Source organism: Aulostomus chinensis, chromosome 17 (genome assembly GCF_037954235.1).
Source record: "Aulostomus chinensis isolate RoL2024-O1b breed Wild chromosome 17, RoL_Achi_v1.0, whole genome shotgun sequence".
In the NCBI taxonomy this organism is placed as follows: domain Eukaryota; kingdom Metazoa; phylum Chordata; class Actinopteri; order Syngnathiformes; family Aulostomidae; genus Aulostomus; species Aulostomus chinensis.
In genome coordinates, this window is record NC_141336.1 from 15,449,570 (window position 1) to 15,476,138 (window position 26,569).

Consider the following 26,569-nt stretch of genomic DNA (forward strand, 5'->3'; position numbering starts at 1 on the left):
GAGTTGCAGGCTATCTGATAACTTCAACCTTCAATTAAATGCTATCTGTGGCTGCGCTTCTCTCCCAAGCACACGCTCACACACATTGATAGGCAGCTGAATGACAGCTCAGCATGTCATTTCCGTTGACCTTCAGGCATCTGATAGGATGTGTGGCATGTCTTTTAACTGCATCTCTGTCTCCAATATATTCCCTGTGCAGTGTTTTTGCCAGCTGTTAAATGCCCAGGTGGGTTGTGGGTAGGCCACTGAAGGGTGAGAATGTTTAGGGCTGAAAACACTTATGCAGAGGAATCGTCTTGACTGTGCTGACGCTGAAAGCTGTTAACAAACTGGTGACCTCATCTCACCAGTCTAGAGAGGTAAACTTGTTTTTAATAAGCAGTGCAATGGACTACTGTTGGTTTTCCTGTGGCATTAGGGTTTATCTGGTGTTTAGGGGATTGTCATGACATTTTTGATTATTTACGTCAATAATCAAATCCTTTTAAATCCCTCTATGATCAAACCCCCCTCCCTCCACTTCACCTGCAAAAGGAACTGATGTTATAACCCCCACTGGTTAAAAATTTGTTGATTATTATTCTGTTTTGAAGTAAAATAATTCCAAGTGAATGCAAGAAAATGACTTATCTACACGACTTAAAACAAAGCCCTGGAGTATTTGGGGTCTATACTCTCAGTTGCCAGAAATAAGAGATTGTATCAGTTTTTCTTCAGTGTATTTAAGCTAGAAGAAAAGTCCTTATCAACTGCTTTGTCTCTTTATTATTAAACTTTAATTTGTGACTGATTAGCAAAAATTCTTTGAAGAACTTGAAAAAGCAGACAATTAAAAAAGGAAATAAACTTATGACCAAATATAAAAGATGTATTGAATTCAGACTGACGTACTTGTTAGAGACAAGTAAGTTCTTTTTTGTTTTGAAGTCTTTATCAAAATACCTCAGGGCGAAAACTGTTATAAAACCACAAAATAGTAGAAATATGACTGCAGTCGTCTGTAACGAATGTCGAATTTCTAGGAACAGCCTGTCCTGTAGGTTTATAAATCCAAGGTAATGTGGTTGATTGAAACCCATACAGTGTTAATATTCAACCTTTTTCTTTTTAATCTGGATTTTCATCCATAAAACATCATTAACAATAAAAAAAATACTCACAATATTAATATGAAACAACTTTGCTTTGTATAATTTTATGTTGTAAAGAGGATGGAAAAATTGCTTCCTTGCCTCATGATGTGTCACTTCCACTGCAAGGCACAAAGGGTGGAGGGGAAAAAAAAAACTAGACAGGATGTCCTGGACCTTCCTGTTTCATTGCAGTAAAAGTGTCTAGTTCAGCCAGTGTCCTGCATCATGGAAATTTATTAACTTTGTTCCCATCTGAGTGTGGACTCTCATCATCAAGGGTGGAAAAATAATACTTTCAAGGATGCATTCTCATATCTAAATAAATGAGTAATGCATCAGTGAAGAAAACATATCAGTCAATGATTCCAAACCTTTTTTTAACAGCATCTGATCTGAATAAATATAAATAAATGTCATTCACGGGCCTTCTGCTATGTGTGTCATCCTTCGTGTTTCACTGGAACAGCATGCATGTCGGATTGTTGACATTTTCTGTATCTACCACATGATTAGGTATTTGGTGATTTATAAAAATGTGCTAGAATGAAGGGGAAAAAACAGATTTTATTCACAATTAAATTTAAACTGCCATTTTGATGTGTTGGGTGGGTTGAATTACAGTGTTCTTTATCAGTAACCAGGATGCATCAATTTATATGCCTGAATCCTCTCCCCCTCACATACCATGTCATCTCCAGGTATCCCTCTGACCCCCACAAGTCCTTAAATGCACCACCTAACACCTCACCTCTTCTCACTGTGAAAGCGGGACCATTGTAGATTTTAATATCTCCAGCTGTCCAGTCATGCATGAGGATGGTAATTTGATGAACGGATGGTTATTCAGTTAGCCATTTGATAAGAAGGGTAATTACAATGATGATGCAAACAGAGGGGACTCTGTTTGATGTAGTCACTTAACATGACGAAGGGCAACAGTGTAAGCTTGTATTTATAACCAGGCTTATTCCAATGGTGGCTCGACCATTGCCGGCCTGTGTACTCTAAGTGGAGGGTGTCTAGTGTTCTTCGGTCTGTCTGCTTCAGCAGACATTATGCTGAGAGGCAGAGGGAGGTGAAAACAGAGAATAAAGGACAAAGGAAGCAGGTTAACCACACAGGGATCAAAGGCTCCACCAGGGATGTATTGTGTGCTTAAGTGTATGTCTCCCAGCACCAGTTCCCACTATTGATTTTTGTTGTTTCTTCTTTGTTGTTGAGACAGATATTAACATTGATGTCTGGGTTAAAAATATCAGATCATAATATTCCATCATTTGTTTTTTGTTTTTTAAAGACACATTTTGGCATATTAAATTCTTCAGATGACTTTTATGGAGACCCAGTGTTAAATATTAGTTTTATAAATAGATTTAGATGATTATGTATGAGGATGTACAGAAAAAAATATCAATTTCTGGGAATGCTTTTCTACTGCTTCAGTTATTGCACGCCACTAGTATTTGACTCAAATCTTTTTATTGTAAGTAGGGTTTTCAACTCCAGGTCTGTTCTAAACAACAGCTATTACTTTTAAAAGGATTTGGTGTTCTTAATTAGCTGCTTTTTCTTTCCTACTGTCTGTAATAAGGAAGCACAGCAGGAATAGCATTATTTCACAGCTTCTTCAGCTTTGTCAAAGGTCACTCATCTGTTGTCTTGATGATTAAACAATGCTCCCAAGAACACTGCAGGAAAGACCCACATCTTTCCACTTATTTTTTCCCCTTTTTCCTCTTCTCTGTTGTTCGCTTATCTAAAAGTTGTCGAACTTTGCTCTGTGCTCAGTTCACTCAAACTTCCAGCTGACATCAATCTTTACGCTTTCTATCTCTGTCTTCATTCCTCCCTATTTCCACTCAGCCTGCAACCCCGAAATAAACCCAAACAGAATTATCAAAGGAGCCATGGATTAGGCGCTAAATGCTGGATGTGCTAAAAAAGAGGGCTTTGAAGTCTATAGGGCTTTCGGGCGAAAATGTCACTATTGGTATCGAAGTTTAATTTTCAGCCCCCCACCCCTTCTCTAGCCTCACCTCTACTGTCCCTCCCGTAGATTGAGAGAGTTAGGTTAGGCACCTGTCCATTCCTAATCTCCATATTCCTCCTGCCTTTTCCTTTGACGATGTAAAAACAGTCCGTCATCCCGCAGGTGGTTTGGGAGAGCGTAGTCAGAGAGAGAAACATTGTGCAGTGAAATATCCATGCACCACATGATGAGATATTCAGAAGAGGAAGGGGAAGATCCTGTGTACCAAGAATGTGGAAAAGAGGAAGCCTGCTCACATTGCACAAGTCATGAATGGGTACAGAACGGAGGGGGCAGGAAGGTGACGTGGAAGCAGAAGGGAGGTAGTGTGGCAATCATGAATGGCACTTAACTCCTCGCTCTCTTTGAAATCACCAGATACTGACACTTCAAGTGAAATGGGACAGAAGAAAGTGTCTGAGACATGAGAAAAAGAGGATAAATGATTAGCTATTACTGTGGTGTGAGCAATTTTATAAAGATGCTTTGTTAAAAGATGAATCAAGTGGGTGAGAGGAAGTGTGAAAAGATGGGTTAGAAAGCAGGAGGAGAGCCTGGTAGAACCATAGATTCCACCTTGCTTTGATACATGGCACTGAATGAACTGTTCCTCATTTCCATAAGCCCAGCGAGGCCGGCTAATAAGCGATTGGTATTCTCCTCCCGGCCTGGCCGCGCTCTTCGATAAGCCCTACGTGCACACAGCCAGAGCCCTCAGCATGATCTCATTTCCTGTCTCCACACCACCACAAACAAACACTGTCACAGGAACAATTGTTCTGCTTCTCAGAGCATTGTTGGTGAGCCGTTTTTTTTTTTTTTTTTTTGATAGTTAATCACACCAAAACGACCCGTAATGCACACACACAAACCCATGTGACAATCAGTTCTGTGTGCCTTGGTTGTCTGCAAGAGTTCACTCGATGTATTGTGGTTCACACACACATGCTCATAAACACACAGTGGCGGAGACGTGGATATGCACACAACATAACCCGCCTGTGGAGTAGCGATAACTGGGGCTAAACAAAGTCTCTTTAATGTCATTGTAAGCCTTTGTCCTGAAGGGGGCTTTGTGTGCATGTGTAAGTGGGTGTGTGTGTCCGTCTGGCTTTCCGTGTGTGTCACCCAGACTACGTTTGTTGATGAGTTTTTCTACTTTTGTGTATTTTTTGGGGGGGGGGAGAAAACTTGAGATAAAGTAAGACTGAAACAGGAGAGAAGGGAATACTTTGGCCACCAAGGTCTCCGTGTCATAAATGTTCGAATATTTTAGGTGAGCAAAAGAAATGGAAGCTTGGAGAAAAAAAGGAAAAGACACTGCTTTAGTTGCGTGAAGTTTAAACGATAAAAACATGACACACAAGTCATGAGAGAATGTCAGCATGAACCGATCCACACTGTTACCTGCAGACATCTCTTGTGATGATTTCAAACACAAATGTTTCCCGTTATTCCTCGTGTCTAGACACTGTTTAGTAAATCAGGGATTTTATTGCACAAGTGTCATCTCCCTGCTCAGACCAGTCTGTCCAGCAGGCCCAACCGTTCTGCTGGTTGCTACAGCAGTTGCAGCAGATATGGACTTTGGCTTGTCCATGGCACTTTTGCTGCCACGGATATGTGGGTGTCAGAATGAAGGACAATGCAGTTTTGAATGAAAATTCTATTTATTAGAATAGAAAGAAAGGAAAAAAGAATTGGTTCTCCTATACCACTTCTGTGTGGAATCACCTTTGCACTTTGACCTACATTATTCAACTGTATTCAGCGTTTGACCTTCTTTCGTTTGCAGTTCAATTCAACAAAAGTTGGCTTTTTTCTATTGTGTACATCTTGAGAGGGTCGGGAAGCAGTGAGGAAATGTTACTGACACGTTACTTGGACTTATTTTGTAATTGTCATTGCTAAAAGCTGTGTTTAGCAAATGTTGAAGAGCTTGTGAGGATTGTAAAGTGGTTGATTTGCCCAGCTCCACTCTGCTCTCTGTCTCTCTTGGTCTCCCTCTCTCTTCTGCACTTGCTTAGAAATATTCAGAAAGTTACTCACTCATATGATTCTGTGGAAATCAGTGGAGTGGAGTTCCTGGCAGGCTCAATAGCTCTTAACTCTGCTGATAACTCAACCGTTTGTCTCCGCATTCATCCACCATTCCAGTTCTTCAAAATGGAGTTGGCGTTTTTATCATAAAGAATTTAAACCCATCATTGTAGAGCAGAAAGCCAGGGAGCTGTAATCCACTTTAGATGATCTGGGCTCGCAACATTTTAGTAGAATGAGGTGGTGCTACTCTTAATAACAGATTCAAATTCTAGTTGGACTTAGAACCTGTCATTTGAGGTGTTTTTGCCTGGTTTGTGCCATGTCCCAACCACTGTGCGAGAGTGTACACGCCTGTCATGGCAAAAACATAAGTCACCTACATGCTAGCATCAGCCAAGGTTTCATTTTAAGGTTGTGGTTGCCCAAAAACAGGTCTGGTTTGGTAGCTGGTCTTGGACCCAGGTGGTTAAGTTAGGACAATGTGTTTTGAGTGTGGGCTGCTTTTGTTTGTTTATTTCGGATCCCAATTTACAGCTGTTGCTGATAATGGCTTTGCAGCTACTGAAGAAGTGAGACATTCCTGACCTCTCCCACTGTGCTCCCATGTCATCATCTCCTTAACCTTTTCTCTCTTTATTTCTCTCAGCTTTTCTCCATCATGAATATGTTAATGAGAGCGGGGGTCTCTCTGTCAAATGCAATTGTCATCAACATATTCATGTCCACAGGGAACTCCTACTGTCAGAGGGAGAGCAGCATTAGAAACAAAGTGAGAAAAGGGCGGAGAATGAAATATTAAAGTGCTCTTTCTATATTATTTTGGGAATTTTCACGAATAGAACACCTCAGATTTTGAATCAGACATATCTTTTCCTTTCTTTAGGCTTGACATCTTGTACTTGCTCTGCTATTCATATATTCATGGTGTGTGAATCTTAAGGGAGTTGAACCCATTGGGTCTTTCATGCTAGAGGGAAGAGTTCCTTGTCCTATGTGCTCAAAAATCTTCACGTGTATTTTGAAACTTTTTTTTGTTGAAGATAATAGGCGCATCATGTGTATATTCTGTGCTGTCTGTATTTAATTTTTTTTCACAGTACTGCAATTTGTTGTCCATAAACGCACTGGATATTGTCACTGTAGCATAAAGGATTTACGTATGTGTTTATGTTGTTTTGTGTCCGAGTGTTCAAGAGAACCAGCATACTGCCCAAAGCCTGGGGTTCACCCTTGTCAGCTGCGGATACTGTGATGCAGACAGACAGCTCTCTCCTGTGTTCCTTGAGGCTGTGTGTGTGTGTGTGTGTGTTTAGTGTCTCTTCACGTGTGTTTTTATGTGTGAAACTCAAAAGCAGGCCACTGTGTATTGTCAGTGGCTGACCTCTGAGGACAGGTGCCCCTACATCCTCCAGAAGGCACACGCACACATACATGCACACTTTCTCTCTTTCACACACGCACATAAATAGCCCCTGAACCAGTTTCCTAGATTAGAGTTCACCAAACAGACAGAGGGAACACATTCATAAACCCTCTGTGTAGCCACATGCTAGGCTCATCCTTGGGGACTCCAGCATCTCAACAGCCAAAGGGACTGTCTTTCTTGTTCGAGGCAGGCTACGGATGCAGACAAGTCCAGTGACAGGGACAACGAAAATAACAGCCCCAAGTTCTTGAATGTCCCCTGTCCTAGTGTTTTCTGTTGATGTTTAGGGGAAATACATCAACATCACATTAAATTTGCAGTGGCCCTGTAATTAAATGTGACTTCTCTGATGGCCCCTTTTTTTTATCTTGCAGAGGCATTGGTGCAGTGGAGTGCGTAAGCAGATGTGACTGCGTTTAAGAATTTAATGTTTCTGTGTCAAGGCTCATTGTATCGTAACCGCTCTAGAGATGAAAAGTTGCTATTCTAATTGTCAAAAAAAATTTGCATTGCTGTTATGCCAGAGAGGAGTTGAATTATTTGAAGTTTGGAAATCGTGTGTGTGTGTGTGTGTGTGTGTGTGTGTGTGTGTGTGTTTGTTTGTAAAGATATTTAATTTTAGCGCTCTTCACCAGCCATGGTTCGTACACAAGCCTTTTTTTAAACATCTTTGTGCATCATCACTGTGCTCCCTCTCCCCTGCTCTATTCCTTTCCTTCTGTTTTTATTTTGGATAGAAGCTGTGTTGGATTATTTCGGCACATTTCTCCTTTATCCAAATGAAAGTCAGTTTCAAGTGGAGAGGATTATGTCTGTAAATACATTTCTTTTTGGTACAAAGCCGCAAAGCAACACACAAGTGAAATAGGCCTTGATAAGAAAATTTCCCAGCGTGCAGCCTCCTCCCCTCACCTCTCAACTCTCCTCAACAACCTTCCGCCTCGAGTTCCCCCTAAATACACTCTTCTTCATTATATTTGTTTTTCGATCACACCGTTTTTTCACCACGGCAGGCAGAAAACAACCAAACTATGTAACGAATAAGATTAAGACTGTGCTGTGCTTCTCTCTACACTCCTGGGGCTTGTGGGAAGTGGAGTCTTTATTCTGTAAAGACTTTATTTCCGGAGTTGATTTCCATCTCATAGCTGCTAAATTTCTATGGACTGCATGAAATTTATGCACAGTCTGTGAAAGAAAATAACCAAGTAACCTAAAGAATCATGCCTGATGTTTTGTTTTTTTTACACACTGAACATTGTTGGTAAAAACAAGAATGTAACAGTTAAAAGTTAAAAAACCCTGCTAGTGAGACTTGTGTCTTTCATTCTGTATTCTTCTCAAACCTCACCGTTTTGTTTTTCTTTTCTGCTCTTATATCTGACCAATTTCTTCCTCTCTCTGTGTTTGCAGTATAACTTTGTTGGGAGAATTCTTGGCCCCCGGGGACTCACAGCCAAACAGTTAGAAGCAGAGACGGGATGCAAAATCATGGTGCGAGGCAAGAGCTCCATGAGAGACAAAAAGAAGGTAAGCGCATCCCTTGTTCATTTAAAAAAAAAAAATTATTACTGTAAGTAGCACATTCTGTCCACTCGAAGCACATCAAGTTCACTTCACTGTTAAATCAGCTTTATGTACTTTTGCTGAGGCAAGTGTTACAAAACAGGATGCTGGTTCACTTAAATCTTTTTTTGTGATGCTTAGCCCAACCTATTGTAATAACTGGTTTTGACCAGCCACCACAGGGAGAGCAAGGAACAGACCTCTGTTTTAACAAAAGGGGAAAATGGTCACACCTTCATACTTACAATTGATCTCATTATTGCAATAATGAGTCTAGACCTGCTGCGTTTGTGTACATTTTAATATGCAGGTGCTGAATTTACAATGAAATACTAGCAATAGGTAGGGAGTCTAATTTTCCTTTTTTGCATCCTCTATAGATGTTCTGTTCTATTTTGTACTTAGATTCAGAGCAAGTTTATAGTTCCTAAAAGAGCACTTGAGAGAGTTTTACAGTGGTCAGCTGGAATAACTCTGTTCCTTATAAACAAATGAGGAAAAAAGTAAATGATGTAGAAACTGGTAATGCTAAAAATGCCACGTAAGTATGTCATGTTAGTGCCATGTATTTAAAAACAATATCATGCACATAACCAAAACCTATTGTCTTTTTTGAACACACACACACACACACACACACACACACACACACACACACACACACACACACACACACACACACACACAGACTCAAGGTCATCTCTTGCACGCTTGTTTCCCTACAAAAATATATCTGCTTTTGTGTGATATCACACAAGGATTTGAATCTTGCCTGGACAGTTGTGACGGCAAAAAAAAAAACCCCACCTCCCACTTACTTTAAAAAAACATGTGGCAGACACACACTCTGGCTGGTGATTGACATGTGATCTGTTTGTGAAATGCTGTGCAGTGGAAAGTACAGAAGGCAGTAGTAAGGCAGACGGCCAAGGCCAGGGGCAGCCTCTATTTCTGGACCTAGACCCACTTGAGCTCAGAATGGAGACATATAAGGCGTGTGTGTGTGTGTGTGTGTGTGTGTGTGTGTGTGTGTGTGTGTGTGTAAGATATCCTGACCACCTAGGTGAACATTATGCTTTTTTTCATTATTTGACTATTTGACAAAGCGTTGTCTGTATTTGCACAATTCAGTTTCGTCCACATCACAGCATTTTGGAATTGACACTGCCTGACCATGTTACAAGGTAATGCTGATGACAGTCTGTTACATCAAGTAAGGTCAGACAAACTTGGGCTGTGTTGATATCCTGGCAGGATTTCACAATGTGAGCCGGAGGCTCAGTGAGTAGAGGTAAAAGAATATTAGCTATCAAAGGCCATCATGTAGAACAGCCTTCATATATCCTATTTAGTTAAAGATATGGTTCAAAACAGTAGTTTGCAAGAATTTTACTGTGTCCCTACTTTCCAAAACTACACAATGAAGCAGATAATTCCAAAATCATATCTTTTATCATTCATTAAAGCAGTAACTTTATATATGTCACCTAATCGCTGTAATTGTTGTTTTTCTCTTGATTGTACCTTCTGGTTGCTCTGATTTGCCAGGCGGTGGAGCTTTTTTTTTTACAAGCCATTTACATGAGTCAGAAGTAATCTATTTTATCCCTCCTAGTATGAGAATTGTCTTTATACTTGCTTGTCTATACTCTCTCTCTCTCTCACCCTCTCTCTCTCTCTCTCTCTCTCTCTCTCTCTCTCGCTCACACACACACACATACAGTCTATGGTGCATTGTTACACAAACAGTTAATGCACACAGACAAACACATTTTCAGCTGAGTCATAATCTTAGAAGCTCCAGTTTGCTGCAGGGCCAACATTTTCCTCCCTTGTTCTTTTTTTTATGACTCCTCCATTCCTATTTTAATTTCTTCCTTTCTCATTTCTCTTGGAGTGTGTTCATTATCACAAAGCAAAATAAGGACACTCTTCCTTTTCTGTGGAATTAGAAAAGTAGTTAAATTGGAGAGAACATGCTCGCGCACGTGTAAACACGCACGCACACACACACACGCGTGGTCAATGGGAAGGTAAGGTACCCGCTGTGTTATGTACACGTCTGCTATGTTAAAGTGGGCTCTCATCAGATGTTCTCGTGATTCAATTGATCCAAACCAATTCAAAGATACAATTGCAACAGCAGGTCAGATGGTGTCTTTATCAGGCAACCAACCAACAAACATGAATGGGCAGCTCACAAGCCATTTTTCTATTATGTGCAGGGACATGCACCAGTATTTTCTACCACTGGCCTTGTGAGCCACCAAGCCTAATGTCAACTTTGCTGAAACAATTGTGGAAAGGTAATTTGATGCAACTTAATATATCCTTGCTTAACTGTGACATTCAAATCAGTGGAAAGTCATTAACCTAATGGAAACTGTTAATTGAAACCTGAAGTTCTTTGTACCTTGTGCATTCTCGTGCTCCCTCCCATTCCTGCATTGTGTGTGTTAGTGAGTCATTGAAAAAAACAAAAAAACAGTTTTGTGCATATATGTAGTCATACATATTTTGTAGCTGTTATTAAATGTGTAATTGCTGCGATGCAAAAATTTTAATATTAATAAATGATTGTTGAGATGTCGGTGAAATAGATGGACCGGTTGATTGACAAAGAAACGCTGTCATTGTCCTTATTATCAGGTGGTTAGAATTTTTTTTTTTTTTTAAATGAACAAAACAAAAAACAACAACCAGTTGCTTACCAGTTTTAATACTGAGTTTTCTAGGTGTCAGCAGAATCACTGGCAGGTGAGCTCACTGTACCCTGGATAGCTTTCTGTGGCCCAGGTGTGTCATAATAGTGGCTCAGCCTCAGACAAAGCTGCAGCCGTTGCCTCCAATCTCTGCATCCTCAACCTCAGTATTTTCAGCTTCATGCCCTGTGGCAGCAGAGGAAGCCACGACAGCAGCTTAGCCAGTGTGTTTATTCAGGATCCATTAGCAGCAGCGTTTTTATGCTCTCAATAATTCAGCTGGTTGCTCCTGGGCCGCGCTGCCTGACGGGGAGTCGGCTGACTGGAGCGACACAGCGTGTGTGTGAGGGAGAGAGGGAAGCAGAAGAAAATAAAGAACAATGGCAGCAGAAGAAAAGCAGCTCAAGTAGAAAATGAGGGAGGAAGCAGGTGAAGGGAGAAATGTGGTAATGCTTATGATTAGGGATGTTCCAATTATTTTTTATTTTGTATTTGTTCCTCATCAAAATCCTCACATTGCATGCTTAGCCCTCAAATGACTTGCTTTTGATCCTTGTGTGTGAAATAGTTTGTTATAAGGTGTGTCATTTATTCTGTTCTCTTTTTAATATCAAATAAGCTTTATTTCCATAGCCTCTATCCTTTTAGTCTCAGGCTAGACAATATTTTATTCTCTGAAGGGTGTCTGTCCGAAGATAAAAAGAAATCTACTTCTCCAGCTCCCTCACCAAATCATCGATCTTTGTTTAAAAGACGTTTTTCCAATCTGTCAAGTAAACCTTTCTAACATGTATTAACAGTGGATAATATTGGAATAGGGAAAGCGACAACTTGGAGTCTGAAAGTCATTATTTATTCATTTTTGGCAAGCAAGCGCAAAATAGAATTAGTAAAATCAATCAAAAAACTGTGTATATGTGGGTGGGATTTTAACCTAAATGGGAAATGGCACAAGAGACTGAAGGATGATAACCTGTCCCCAGACGGCACTTAACAGCAAGACCAAGTACCCCTCACATCCGTTCCCTTTTTTGACACATTTGTGAAGACAGGATGGCTTGCACACTAATTCCACAGAGTATTACACTCACCCCTCCTCCCAGTCGCTCGCATTCATGGGCTTATTCTTAGTTTGTTGTTAAATCTTGTGAAGTCTTTAGATGCTGCCCAGAGGGATAAAACCAGCATGCCATGTCGTTTATGGTGATATCTTTATAGAGTTTTTAAAAAAAGAAGACCTTTCCTGGATTCTTCTTCTTATCAAACTTTCATCTTATGTGGCAGCTTAGGTCTCTCTTGGTTTTCGTTCTTAATGCCACAACAACAGGAACAAAGTAATTCAATTACAGGTTTGTTAGATTGGCCTTGAACACATGGAGGAGAGATTTCCCTGTCTTTTGCAAGGACAATTCCCCAGTTTTATTTTGGCAACTGCGCGGTGTGATATTTAAGTTAACATGACAGACAGCTGTTTCAGTTTGAGCCATACTCAGATTGTCTTTTCATACTTGCACTTTGAGAATTGCTCTGCATCAAATTTATGTGAAGTGATTTTATTTTTTCCTGATTCTGCAAACACTAAATAGCTACAACTGGGACGTGAGTGTGGTCACTGGCAGAACAGATTAGGCCCCAGGCTTGGACTTTCCACGTTTGCCAGCCAGTTGACTAAACGCCACAGCACATCTTTCCCATTTCATTGTGTGTTAACGTTCATTGTAATTTATATCATTCCGATGATTCCTGATTGACCTGCTCAGTTGTTTGTAATCTTAATTGTCTGTTTTATATTTAGAGCTTATATTCCATTTTCTGGCAAATTTTTGTGTTGCTATACAATTTCATCCCAAAGCAGTCATGTTGTTCATTCACCAGTATTATAAATCATGCTTTATTTTAATCCTGAAAGGCTGCATTCATATTAAAGTTAAATATTTGTCTTGAATATTAGGTCAAAATTATAAATCATGTAAATACATATTTCTAGACCACCAACAATGTATATTTAAAACAATATCCTATCGTATGCAGATTTATTGGCAGGAATATTATTCTACTGAATAAAGATTATAAAGCCTGAACAAAAAAAAGATTGCTGTTAGTATCAGGGATTCCTCCTGTCCTCTGCTGAGAGTCAAGGGGCTCTCGCTGCAGCCAGTTACTACGGTTACATCAATCAGCTAATTATTTGTGAATGTTTTGTACAAAATTTTCAAGACTTGATGTGAAAGGGACTTGGAAATCCTCCCATAGAATTTCTGAAAATTGTGATTAGCTCCAGTTCCCATTTCTTTTATCAGTGCTGCTGGTGCGTCCTCCTCGACAGCCCCACCTGCCCTCTCCTGTCCTTCCATGCCCCTGCAGTTCCCTTCTGCACCTGTTTGGCCTGCTGGCATTTAGCCTCAGTTGCATTGACCCCACTTGGGAATGTCCTTTTGGATCAAAGGAGGAGGGGGGAGTGTTGAGAGGAGGAGGAGGTGATACAGTGCAAGAAGTTTCATTCAGTGTTTTTAAGTGCAGCACTGCCAGGCCAGAGGTGTTGCATCACATAGACCAAAATCCTATTGAGGCACCAATGTGTTCCACGTCTATGCTCCCTGGTATGTGTCCTTGAGCAACGCACTAAATCTCCTCCAACTCTAGAGATGTTACTAGTCTATGTCAGCTGACCTCCCTGTGTAAGAATGCAGGCAGAAAGATTGTACCAGCAGGATAAATAAATTCCAAGTTGAATTAAATTGCCACTTTTATTTCGAATATAGAAAAATGTAAGGTTCCAAGGGAAAGTGGAAGGTGTGAACAAAAGGACAGGGTGTCACTCTATACACCTTTTACATGAGGTGTCATTTATGTTGATAATGGAGGTCTTAAATTTTACTGGACTCAAACTAAGGGGTATGAAAGCTGACAGGCAAACAGGTGTTGTACAAGCAGTGGATGTCAGGCTACATAACCGGCTAGCTGACGTTCTCTCTGATCCTATTCTTAGATGGTGTCCATGCTACATATTTTGCCAAAACCAATTAAACTCTGGTATGTGGTTCTTGCCGTACCATTTGATCTCGGCTAGCAGGGACAGTCTCTTCAAAGGCCTTCCCAGCATTCCTTTCAGCACTCACCTCACCTCCTCTCTTTTCTCACCCACCCACCCTGCCTCCCTCCCCCGCTTCCCTTCCTCCTGTTTGTCATGCTGTCACTTTCTCTCAGAGGGCATACAGTGACCTTGTTCACAGGCAGTCATGCTGGTGTTATGTGTGTGTGTGTGTGGGTGTGTGTGTGGTTCTCTTTTCCAGCTTGCTTTGACTACAATCCCAACCCAAGCTGAATCTGCCAGAACTTTGGCAAGCACACCTTGTGCGCACACGTACTCACAAACACATGCTTCGTGATTGAATCATCTTGATGCTTGATCGGTTGGGGGGGGGGGGTCAAATAGGTTCAACTTGAACTGCAATGTGTACATTTATGACCAGTCATAACTGTCATGTGTGTTTATATAGTACCCTGCATTCGATAGCACTCTTTGTAGCCTGTCTGTCTGTCTTCCCTCTAGAAAATGCTGAGTCATCCTTCAGTCCCCATGTCCCCTAATAGGCCATAAGCAAACAGCCATGGTGAAATAATGGCCTGAGCACTGAAACTAGCCCCCCCCCCCCCCGGTGTGGTAAAGGGGAAAACGAGAGTGGAATATTGAACTTGTGTGTGTGTGTGTGTGTGTGTGTGTGTGTGTGTGTGTGTGTGTTGTAAAGAGCAGTGCCATGGCAACAGCTCTCTGTGGAGTAGAAAGCAGGTGGGTGGCACTCTGCTCAAGTTCTAAGCTGTGTGTGTGTACGTTTGTGCACGTGCGCCTTTCTCTCCATATTTCCCATTGAGTTCATTGAAATTAGCAATGTCATTGGTTAACTGTGAATATTTTTGACTGGTTACACATGTCGGCCCATGGGTTAATTTGCTTGCATACTCCCCCCCCCCCCCCTTTTTTTTTTTTGTTAGCCAGCAGCCTGAGGTGCTGACTATTTCATCCAGATAGGCAGTAATGATGCCTGTAAATTGTGTTATTTCTTTTTATATTAATAGTGGTATGTTGAACCAAGGCTCACAGCCAAGGATTGCACAGCTGTTAGACCAACAGACTGCTCTTCAGTGTGATAAAGGGCAAGTGATTCAAGTTAAGCTAGCCAGGGCAGACAGGCTACCTCTGACCACTGACTGTCTAACAGCTCTTATAAACTAAAGCTACATCATAATTACCTGTCACGTCATGGAGGCTGACTCAGAGATTAACTCCAGTGCTCTGTGTTCAGAGCCTCCCTGTGATTAGCTGGCTGCTGTGGTGACCCTCAATGGCTGTGTGATGACCTCAGATATCACCAAAAATACTTGCCACTTATGCACGCATCCAGCAAACTTGACACATTCCTCGTATGACCCTCTTATTCTGTTCCAAAAGCCACATTAACTGAAACTGACTTCATTTGTTGAAAATGTATAAGCTGGATCTCCCACAGAGCAATACAATGGCATTGACTGTGATTCAACACCATCACAATGCACAAATGAGAAATGGTGAGAAGTTGAGGAGATGGGTTGTGTTAGTGGCCATAAAAAATAGTTTGTACAGGCCTGCAACTGCAGGAGGGCGGAAGCTGGGATGCTGTTCACTGACTGAGGGTCTAACTCTCTGCAGTGATGGGAATTGGCATTCTCATTTTTAAAGTAGTCTTAATAAAATCAATCTGATATTAATTTTGTAATGTCACCCTGTTTTTTATGTGATACCTGAAATTTTTGCCTTTTACAACCCTAGACACCAACTCCTCACCTCAGGGTGAAGTTGCCAGGTTTCAATGCTCTTGCTTTCAAGGTTGTACAGTGACATGTGATACAACTTCCATCATTTTAGAGTGCTCTCTGTGTTGTCTCTGTCTGTGCTTTTTTTTTCCCCAATTACTGTCAGCGAGAAAAAAAAATTCTCCAAATGTGGAGATACACATTTGTCTCTGCAGATCTCATTTTACCTTTTTGCTAACAAGTCAGATGGGAAAGCACATTCCCAACTTTCAGCTTCAACATTTCAATTCTTGAAACATTTTCCTATTTAACTGTGTTAAAAGTGTATCGAGCACTGATGTTGGCTTTTGAATACAACCCATTTTGCCTCTTCAGTACCACTAGTGCTGCAATTGGGCACCTTCTGTGTACTTTGGCTCTGCCTTTTTTTTTTTTTTTTTTTTTTTTTTTTAAAGAAAAAGCAAGGTATTGTAACCCAGAATGTATTTGATTTTTTTTTTTAAAACATCAAAAAAAACAGACAAACACAATCCTGCCGTTGATTTATCATCTGATATTCTTTATTCGGAGAACTACACGCACGCTTTAACAAAATGTATTTTAGGGATTACGAACATCTCATGCATAATAGTCCAATTAAGGGTTTTAGATTATACTTATTTCTTCCTTGATAGGTATATGTTACAAAATTATCACATTTTGCACTAAACTATGGAACTGAAAGGCCAATATCTGATCAAATCTGCTGACTGATGTATTGGTACGGGTCTGCTTTGAACTTTATCCATGTGTTATGATTGTATTCCTTCTGGTCAGGTTTGGTTGGGTTTAAAAAAAAATCCCCATCCATCTCTCAGATCTATCTTTAACTGATATTAATTGCTGCAGGGTTAGCTGTCGCCTTTGTCTCTATAAAGAGAGGATCTATTAAAGAAGGGTGTCATTTCAAAGCTAAAGCTAAATGGCTGACTAAAGGACCGCTCCTGTCATCCAGCTTCTCTTCACAGGGCCCAGCCGTCCTCTGTGTATGCACGCCTCTCGCCTCCACTTCCTCTGATACGCCGTGTTACTGCACTGGTGCTTCAACACACCCACACTGTCACATTCACTAAATGTCTCTTGCTCTCTCTTCTTTTTCTTTCCAGGAGGAGCAGAACAGAGGAAAGCCAAACTGGGAGCACCTAAACGAAGACCTTCATGTCCTGATCACAGTGGAAGACACACAGGCCAGAGCAGAAATCAAGATGAGGAGAGCAGTCGAGGAGGTCAAGAAGCTCCTTGTACCTGCTGTGAGTACTTACCGCGCACAACCTCATGTATACTTAAGCGCGTGCGCGTGCACGCACACACACACGGGTAACTGGCTTTTGGCTTAATATATTTTAATGTTTTACACATTGCTGAGTTGAGTTTTTAAGGCTCAATTGTTGTGGGTCGAACAACAGGATAACAGTGCTACATATGGCACAGCCCTTCTCTCTGTCAGCATCCTGTTTACTACCATATATAGACCTTGGGAACAGGTTGGCTGTACCCCCAGTAGAGTGAAAAAACAGCTAGCAGCACACACCTGTCACTAACACATTTCATCTCCGCTTCCCCTCTGCCCCAACGTCCTCATATACGGTGCCACTGGTGATGGATGCTGGTAGTTTTCTGGCATGGGATGTGTTTTTCCCAGCTAACTGTGGTGACCAGGCAGGCAGGGCAGCAGAAGGCCCAGATTTACCATCAGGTGGCAGAGCACAGTGCTTGGTGGCCTCTGTGGATCTGTGGAACTGGGGCCAACCAGTGCAGGGCATACAAGGTTGATGAGTGGAAGAGATGCTGTGAACTTGGATCATAATATTATGTCGACTTCATCTCATACTCTTTTATCTTTTATGCAATTTTATGCTGTTTTCTTTCACTTGGTGGGGAAAAAAACAAATGCAGTGGGGTTGCCCTACATTAGCCTCATATGGAAATTTCTAGTTTAATATTTATTTTGAAATTATACAGCAGGATTACAGTGATTTCTGCAAGCTTTGGGCGAACGAAACCCCAAGGAAGACAGGAAGTTCAGAAGTGTGTTATACAGTATAGCACATTAAAGTATGTACTCTCTTTCTAAGAGCATAATCAGTAAATATGCTGGCACATGGAAATGTGATCAGTACTTTATTATTGACCACTGCACAGGCTGAAGCTGCCTTGTTGACCACAAGAGCTGCATCATGTTGGAGTCTCCTATGTAGAATGTTAGATCATCCCTTAGCCTTACCTTGCTTGACAATGTGGTAATCACTTCAGCTCATGTCCTTTTTATTTAAGGGGTGCTCGTCTCTATCCAGCAAGCCATTATTTCTTTAGGAGCTTTCTTTGTTACAGTGTGTGTGTATATACACAAATGCATGCACACACACAAGTGAATATGTGCACAGACATACGCACACTAAAGAATGAAGCCATCTTTGGAACTGACTATGCTCAGCAGTGCGGTGCAGAACGAGTCACTGTTAACACACATGTAGACACATACAACAAAACCCCAGTTGATGTCCTTTTAAGTCAATGACAGCTCTCAGCAGCTAACACTCATCTGAATGGAGTGCCACAAAAATAGCTTTCTCACTTCTCGAAAATCTCCCTGCATTTTTCAGCTTGACAAGTGCCTTCAAGATGGTCTAGTAATTCAGTACCTGAACCATTTTTGTAGGTTAAGGAGATGCTCACCTCCTTTACTCCTCAAACACAAGAAAATAGCTCCTAGCTCTTTTGATACACTAATGAAACCTTGCACAGAAAAGGTTTCACTTTGTCTATAATTCAAATATGAGTTTTATACAACTAATTAATTACTCTTTGCAGTCCACCAGGGGCCTTTCTTCATGCAAAGCATCTTAATTCATTGAAACATAATCAAAAGATCCTTCCTTTTGATTGACATTGTGGGCTGTGTGTCAAATATCAAATGCACATTTATTTCCTTTCCTTTGTCTCCTGTTTATATATCCCAGTAAGTCTTAAACTACTCAGTACATTTTGAATATTTTTTTTCCTTTTCGTTCAGGCATGTTTTGAGTCGTGGACCAATATGTGCTGGATTTGCATTCATCTTAAAAATTAATTAAATATGGGTCTCAATTACAGACCTGAGTTTCTATTCTGCTGATGTTGGAGGTCACACTCCTCATGCACATTCCCACAATGACTTGAAACTAGAGCCAGCAACTGATGAACGTAAACATCAATAGCGGGGTCCAACATGCTTGAAGACAATTATTACATGCTCCTAAAGAAATTGTTTTATTAGGTGTTATCAAATGTTTTAAAAAGTATAACGTCAATATTTAAAGGAGGGATTATCGAATTAAATATGTAGATATTTTGAGGCATATATACAAAACATGAACATGTATATCTGTGTAAACACATAAAATAATGGTTTAATTTTAATGTTATAGCCGGGTTCAAAGTGTTTGCTGTTGACATGAGTCGATTTTGAAGACATGCAAGGATGTATTACAATACGACCAAAATTAAAGTTGTGTTATCATGGTTTATTAACACTGTAAACTGGAAATACAAAGAGCTTTGAGTTAGCTGTGCCAGCTGGGGTAGGGAAACCAGGTCACGGTTGTCCACTACAGTTGGTAGTCATCTCAAAACCGACCATGAAAGAAGAAACTGTTTTTGCCTGTCATATCTCGCCTTCATTTATACAACCTGCTCGATTGGCCAAGAGCTTTCTTGCTTCACTTGCCCAGTGTGGCATTTTACTTGCCCCGGGCAACCGTCATTGTTGAAGCCTGAATAGAACTGACATACTTTTAGTATACCAAAAGAGATGTGCTCTCTCTCTCTCTCTCTGAATGTATGGTCGGTCCATTATGTGCCAATGAACCCCACAGGGCACTGCATTTTCCTCATGTCATTGCGTACATGCACACTTGTCATGACCGGTTGGGCAGTTGGGCTGGCTGGCAGTGATGCCCTTTATCATGCTAAATTGGATTAAAGTATGGCTGCGCTGGATTGGCAATGGTCTAATGAAGGGCATCTTCTCATTGAAGAGGACCCAGACGCAAACATGTAACAAAAATGAATGACAGGTCAAGAATTTATCTCTAAGCCTGTGATAAGTTATGTAAAGTGAAAGGATTTGTGGAGATAATCATTCATTTTATTTGAGATAATCTCATATTTGACAGATTTATGATTAGCATGTCATTGAAAACCCTACACTTAACCAGCATAATGTTTGACTAAACAGTCCAACGGACTATGTGTAGTTAATGAAATAAATGCGTTGGAATGGATAGTGTTTTGATTGGAATGTAGTTGGAATGGAAGTTACTAGACCAACTACTGACGTGTTCTGCACTTTTTGCAGTTTAATGTGTGTCAGATTGCCGTGTGACCACTCAGGCCACATTTGAACTAGCTTCAGCGTGCACACTGTTGATCATGTATGTTTTTCCATTATCAACATTTCAATGATTGACATGTTAAAAGCCGTTTATAAAGCTAAAATAGCGGTTATGCAAGACCCTTTCAGTGACTCTTGCTTAATCAAGAGACAGCTAATAAGTTTAGGGGGGCACTGATGGGAAGCATTAAAGGTTCCACTTTGCCCTCAGAAGGGCACTTCTGCTCCTTAGTCCTGTGAACTTTTCAACTCGCTATGAACTGGGAGGAAGGGAACATTGGAGAGATGAGAGACACATAGAGGGAGAGAGACAGAGAAGGAGATGGGTGGGAGAGCTTGATAGAGCCACTCTTTCAAGTATGGATTTACTCCCCTGATCCTGGCCTATAGTACACACCCTTGTGCAAGCTCATAGATGCATATGCTGGAAAACTGCTTCCACGTGCAAGCATCTGCACACATACATACAAACTAAAATGCTCCAATCGCTTGAGTCTTTGGTTAAGGCTCTCAAACCGAGCCAGTAGCAGAGCCCCACTGCACTTTGGGTAACCTCGGCTCAGATACTTCCAGAGCTGTGAGCATAAACCCTGACAGAACCAGTCTAATTTTCTTCCCTGCCCCTCGAATGAGTCAAAGAAATGTAGAGATCCATTAAAATAATATTCGTTTATTCATTAGGTCAAATAACAACCTCACCAATTGGCTTTTTACAGATATCACTAATATTAAACTTAACTTAACGTAGCCTTGCTTCTTTTTTTTTTGCGAGTTTGCATTCAGCTGCAGCTCATTATGCCCAATTCCACAGCTGCATACCTCAGTCTCTCTTATCAGCAATGTCTTGTTGATTCTTGTCCCTATTTATCCCACTCCATTTATTTATTTATTTATTAAAATGTTTCTGCATGGATTGATTGGCAGTAGTGTGAAGCTGATCAAGTTTGATTTCACGGGATCTTCAGAAGTACAGTGGCAAGCACACGCCTCCAGAACACCTGAAAAACAGGACAAACCAGGTTTGAAGGGAAAAGAGCCCACGAGAAGAAGGGACTCTATGGAGGGTCAAGTGCTGAGAACAAAATTATCATGGCAGCAACCTGAGCCATTGCCAACTCTTCCCTCCAGCCTTTTGTTGTTCCCCTCATCAAGTGATATTTTTAATATTTTCTCATTTGTAATACATATGATGGACAAAAAAGATAGTTTCATTGCTCCATTCCATATTTTTCATTTTTATAAATGCCTTGGCATCCGATCGCATATTTAGATGCTTCTGTTACCATTTTACACAAAGCTCTCCATCTGCTGCCATGTTTGGTTCATTAATCCGATTGTACACCAACTAGGCCAAGACTAAGTGTCTCCTTTTGAAAGAACTGTATGCCCCTTTGTTCTTGCTTCTGTCACTTGCTCCCTTAAGCTGACAATCTTTCCTCATTCCTTTCATTTTTTGTTTCCTGTCTTTGTCTCTTTCTGCTATGGACTACCTTTGGGTAAGCACATACAGTTGATTTTTTTTTTTTTTTTTTTATAAAGGCACACAGATGGACCTTCATAGACGCCAAGTTTTTGCGGTCTGGGGGGTGTTGTTTTTGTACTCGCCAGTATGTATCAGAGTTGGCAGAGGTCTACAATGGCAACACCATCAGAACCACCCAGACTGACGAGACACGTGTACAGAGACAAGAGGATGCAGAGCTAGATGTAAACAGTGGAAGTCTGTTTGCCAAAGCATTGTTCTGAATTTTAGGAATCAATGAAACCTGAACACCTTTTTAGTTTTTTTCTTTTTTCTTTCTAGCTCTCAATCTCTCCTTCTTCATCTCTGTCAGCAGTGTATGACAAATGAGTACAAAACACCATCTGGCTGCATCCATCCATGTATGCCTCTCCAATTAATGATGTTACCAGTCACTACCATGCTCCTTTATTTACTCTTAACCCCCCCATTGATTTGCCTGGGTTTTGACTTCGCTTATTGCGACTGACATTTACAGCAGTACTTTGCAAAAGGCATCTACCATAGAGTAAATAATTAAAAATATCAACTTGGACAAGAGACAAGTGCACCCTAGTCGAATTCCTGCTGTACAGCCAAGCAGTTTAATCATTGCTGATGTACTTTATATTTGTGCACATGTAAATGTGATGAATCACAAAACTACTTATTTTGAAATCATCAAGAGTCGTCTGTTGAGTGCACTCTAAAAGTTTTGATACATTTTGACAGACACTTTCTCACTGTCTCCACCTTTCGTGTACTAAGAAATTATTCATTCAATGAAATGAACTGGTAGAACAATGAAAATATTTGTCTGTAAAGCTGCAGCTGACATTTGTGTTGTAGTTGCCAAGAGAAGTATTGGTTATATCATCATCACATCTTACTTTGCTGTCATCTGCACTATACCAGCCAGCTCAAAAAGACGTAAAACTGCATACACATGTGAAGTAGGGCTGCAACAATTAGTCGACGTTGTCGACAAAAATCAACAATAGAAATAGTCGACAATTCCATCGTCGACTATTGTCGCCAGACGCGTTTTTCCAACAGAGTGAGGCATCTCACTTTATTAAATCTCTGCCGACACTCGCGCATGCGCAATAGCGTCTCTTCGCTGAGCGGTAACATACAGAAATGGCGGCGTCAACATAAGGTACGCGTACCAAAACTTCTAAAGTTTGGGAACATTTTAGCCTGGATACCGCGAATAAAAAGACTACTTTCAAAGTTTGCAATGCAGACCTTGGTTTCATGGCAGGACCTTGGTGATGCAGGAACATTTGAAGAAGCCCGTTGAGCACTTGAACGAAACGGAGTCTGACTCGCCTCGGTGAGATTCAAGTAACGTTCAAGCCAGTACGGTTTTTATGACATTCATTGTACATTTTATCAGCGTATTTTCGCTATAAAAAGTTTACTTGATTTTGATTTATTTATTTGCCTGTCCCTAAACAAATGGACAGAGGTTTCTTTATTTATGGATTGATGTCTCTACTGACCAAACACTGTGCCTAATTGGTTTTAGATAGGACATTTTTATTTAATTTTTGTACGAATCCGCAGTATGTTCAATTAAAGATGTATTTTTCGTTGTACCCATCTTTATTGTGTTTGTTATCATTTGCCACATAATTAAATCAACTTAATGTTAAATTTAAGAAAAAATTAATTATCCGATTAGTCGACTAATCGTTTCAATGGTCGGTGACTCGTCGACTATTAAAATAGTCATTAGTTGCAGCCCTAATGTGAAGCATTTCACCTGTCACTCGTAGTATCCCAAGAATCTAGTTGCCAAAGTAACACACTTGTATCTCTCTCAACATTAACCGTTGCTCCCATTTGTTGCCACTTCAGTCACGTCACTTATATGTACTTGATAACAGATTATATTGATATTCCACGGTCTGTGGTCTCGCCACTCTTCTGGCACTGCATTTTTAGATGTTGTATCCAGGCGGCACATATATAGTTTTAGTCAACCTGGCGGCCTCGCTATCCCTGTAGGCTGTTATTACCTTCATCAGGCTAATGAAGGAGCTGGATTGGATCGTATTAAACTGCTGATCTCCACATCCCAGGATACCAGACTTGCAACAGGCCAGACTACACTGTTCATTCTGTGTGTGTGTGTGTGTGTGTGTGCGTGCGTGCGTGCGTGCGTGCGTGCGTGCGCGCATGAGATAGAGAGAATGTTGAGGACATCCCACCTGCAAGTAGACTTTGCATCTCCCACATGAATGTTAATCATCATTTTAATTGGCTTCCTTGACTTGGTGACCTCTACTTGAGACAGCAAGCCATGTACACTCCTTTAGTGCCGTTATGATGTTCTCTTACTTTGCCTGTATAGAGGTGTTTGTGTATCTCTGTGTATAATCTTTTAAGCTCCTATTCACTCTCAAATAGGAGTGATTGGAGCTCGTTTGGAGACAGTGTGACCTTGTGTTCCCTTTTGTCCTCTTACATTCTTACAATTATTATCCATCTTCACATCACGGCACTCTTTGACACTCAATTATCCTGCCTTTAAATTTGAGGTAGGTATATTTTGAAACTTTGTAGACAGGAGAGAATTGGACCATACACTATAGCAGGGTCAAGGAAATTCACCTTTACGGTCGAAAAGTAACATGTGCAATTGACCGCTTTCACTGTTTAAACATTGGGAAACATGGCTTTTATCATACTTGTGCCAGTAACAACAGATACTTGTCATATGATGGTATGTGTGTGTTTGGCTGTTGGGCTTGTTCTTATTGGTTATAAGATTGTTAATCAGCCATTGAAAAGACATATCATGATTGTTTTTCCCAAATATGATTGGATTACCTATTAACTAATTTACCTTCATAACAGGTTTTAAAAAATAATCTCTATAATCCCCCCCCCAACTACTTTCATTTGCAGATGTTGTTTCTAATAGATCAAACCCGCCCCCCCAACCCCCGCACATAGCATAGTTTGACTAATTAATTATGTTAATCCTTAATTATAGCTAACCTACCTTTTACAGTCTTTCTTTTCCATCACTGAAACCCAATTCTCCATTTATCATATGTGACTCCTTTGTAAAATATCTTGCAACAGCTGTTGTGCACTTAACCCATGCTTTTATTTTTACACCTTTTGCAAAAGCTGCCGTTGACAAGGACTGGTGAGGTGCATTGGTGGTGCTAGCTTGACAAAGTGTAGCAGCCTCAGAGGGATGATGAGTCCGCAGGTGTGCAAGTAATGTAGTATTCTGCATATCTTTCACTGGCACACATCTTTTGCACAGCTTGCAGATAGGCTATGTCTTGTCTGTAGGCTCTCCTTTGTTGTCTGGGTAAAACCCAAATTAATCCTTTATAGGAAACTTGGCATTTTTCCTCACCACTTACTCAACTTCTCTGTCCAGCAAGCTTGCTGCCCATCAGTGATGTAACTCCTCCCACCCCTCCCACGATTGGATTGTAAACCAGCGATCTCCATTAAACTGGATCTTTCAATCTTAAAGTAGAGCAATTGCCCAACCCGAGGTAAAATGTGTCACATCAACTCTTTATCAGACCTTTTGGAGTTCAAGAGATACAAATCCTATTCTCCAGATGAAACAGAACATGCATTTTGGTAATGGAGCCTAGCAAAAAGCAACAGTTGTATTTTTCGATTCCAAAAATTAAATGCAAAATTAGCATTTCCACTACACTTACAAGTTGCAATGATGGTTGAAAATACTTTCCATGCTTAACATTCTACCATAATTTAAAAAAAACTTTGGTTCAGCAGCATCACTTCAACTGCACTCCACACACCTAAACAACAAGAAAGTGTTTTAGTTTTCATCCTTGTTTTTGGCATGAACTTCAAACACCTAAAACAGGCACAGACAAGACCCTGACTGGAATTTTAATACACCAGCACAGACCGGGTTAGAAATTAGTTGCCACAAATATAACATGGTCCAACAGACAAAACCCACAGCATTATTGCCAGAGAAAGCTGGAAGCTATTTTCACCTGGGTCTTAACTCCTAATCTTAAAGAATTAAGGACGATGAAAATATATATTTACCATCTCAGACATGTGTAGGTTACAAGATTGTTAGACACATTTTCCTCCCATTTTTAAAAGGAATGCTTTGTCCTTCACCCATTTGTTCCCTTGCAGTACTGCCATTTGTTGCTTTTATAGTTGTGCTGTGATAAGGTAATTACTACTATAATTCCACTGGCAACTTAATCTGATATCCATCTATGAACAGGTGTCCACTTATTCTCATGTCCTGTTAACTGCCCTCATCTGTTATCCCTTTTGTTTTGTTTGTGTTCCCATCAGATGTCATTGCTTTAATTTTCTGCCTTGATTGAGGGATACAGCAGTTCACCAGTTTCTACAGTAATTGTATCAGCCGTGGCCTTAAGGCTACTAGCTTCTGCAACACAGGTTATAAACTACAGAGCAGGGTGACTCTGTCTGTCTCGATGATGCCACTAACAGTCACTTTTGCATTACAACACAATGTGAAGAGGGTTTTCATTGATTGTGGAGAGACTGTGTGCCACAAAAAGCTCTATTGGTTGAGCTGAACTTAAATGATTCCCAAGTCGCATTCCTCTGGTTTAATCTCTTTAAATTCTGCACTACAATATTGAGCTTCTTTGCATGTGTGCCAAGTCCCTCTTGTCAACCCAAATCCGACAGGAGGCACTCGGTCTGGTCCTTGCCCAAGGGTCCCTTCCTGCCATCCCTTCCCTCCACATCTCCATCTGCCTGTCCCTCCTCATGTCCAGCTTTATGGGTCTCCTGAGGGGAAGACAGGTGGTTCTGACCCTAAAGAAACAGTACCCCTGTAGCGAAAAACCTGCCCTAACCTGGCCACTTTCCCCTATTTTATCCTCTATGCCAAAATCTATCCAGTAAGTTTTGGCCACTCCTGCCTCCTACATGCAGCATGGTGTGGTGTCCTTATATTC

The 26,569-nt window shown here is 40.7% G+C and overlaps 1 protein-coding gene across 4 annotated transcripts in view; it reads left to right on the forward strand.

The window, feature by feature from the left end:
• qkia (QKI, KH domain containing, RNA binding a) overlaps positions 1–26,569 on the forward strand; it is a 79,272-nt gene that overhangs the window by 30,045 nt on the left and 22,658 nt on the right. For all 4 annotated transcript variants that reach the window (XM_086182178.1, XM_086182177.1, XM_086182180.1 and 1 more), the window contains exons 3-4: positions 8,048–8,164; positions 16,839–16,982. In XM_086182178.1, the coding sequence (XP_086038304.1) occupies positions 8,048–8,164; positions 16,839–16,982 (261 nt within the window). The remainder of the gene's footprint in view (positions 1–8,047; positions 8,165–16,838; positions 16,983–26,569) is intronic.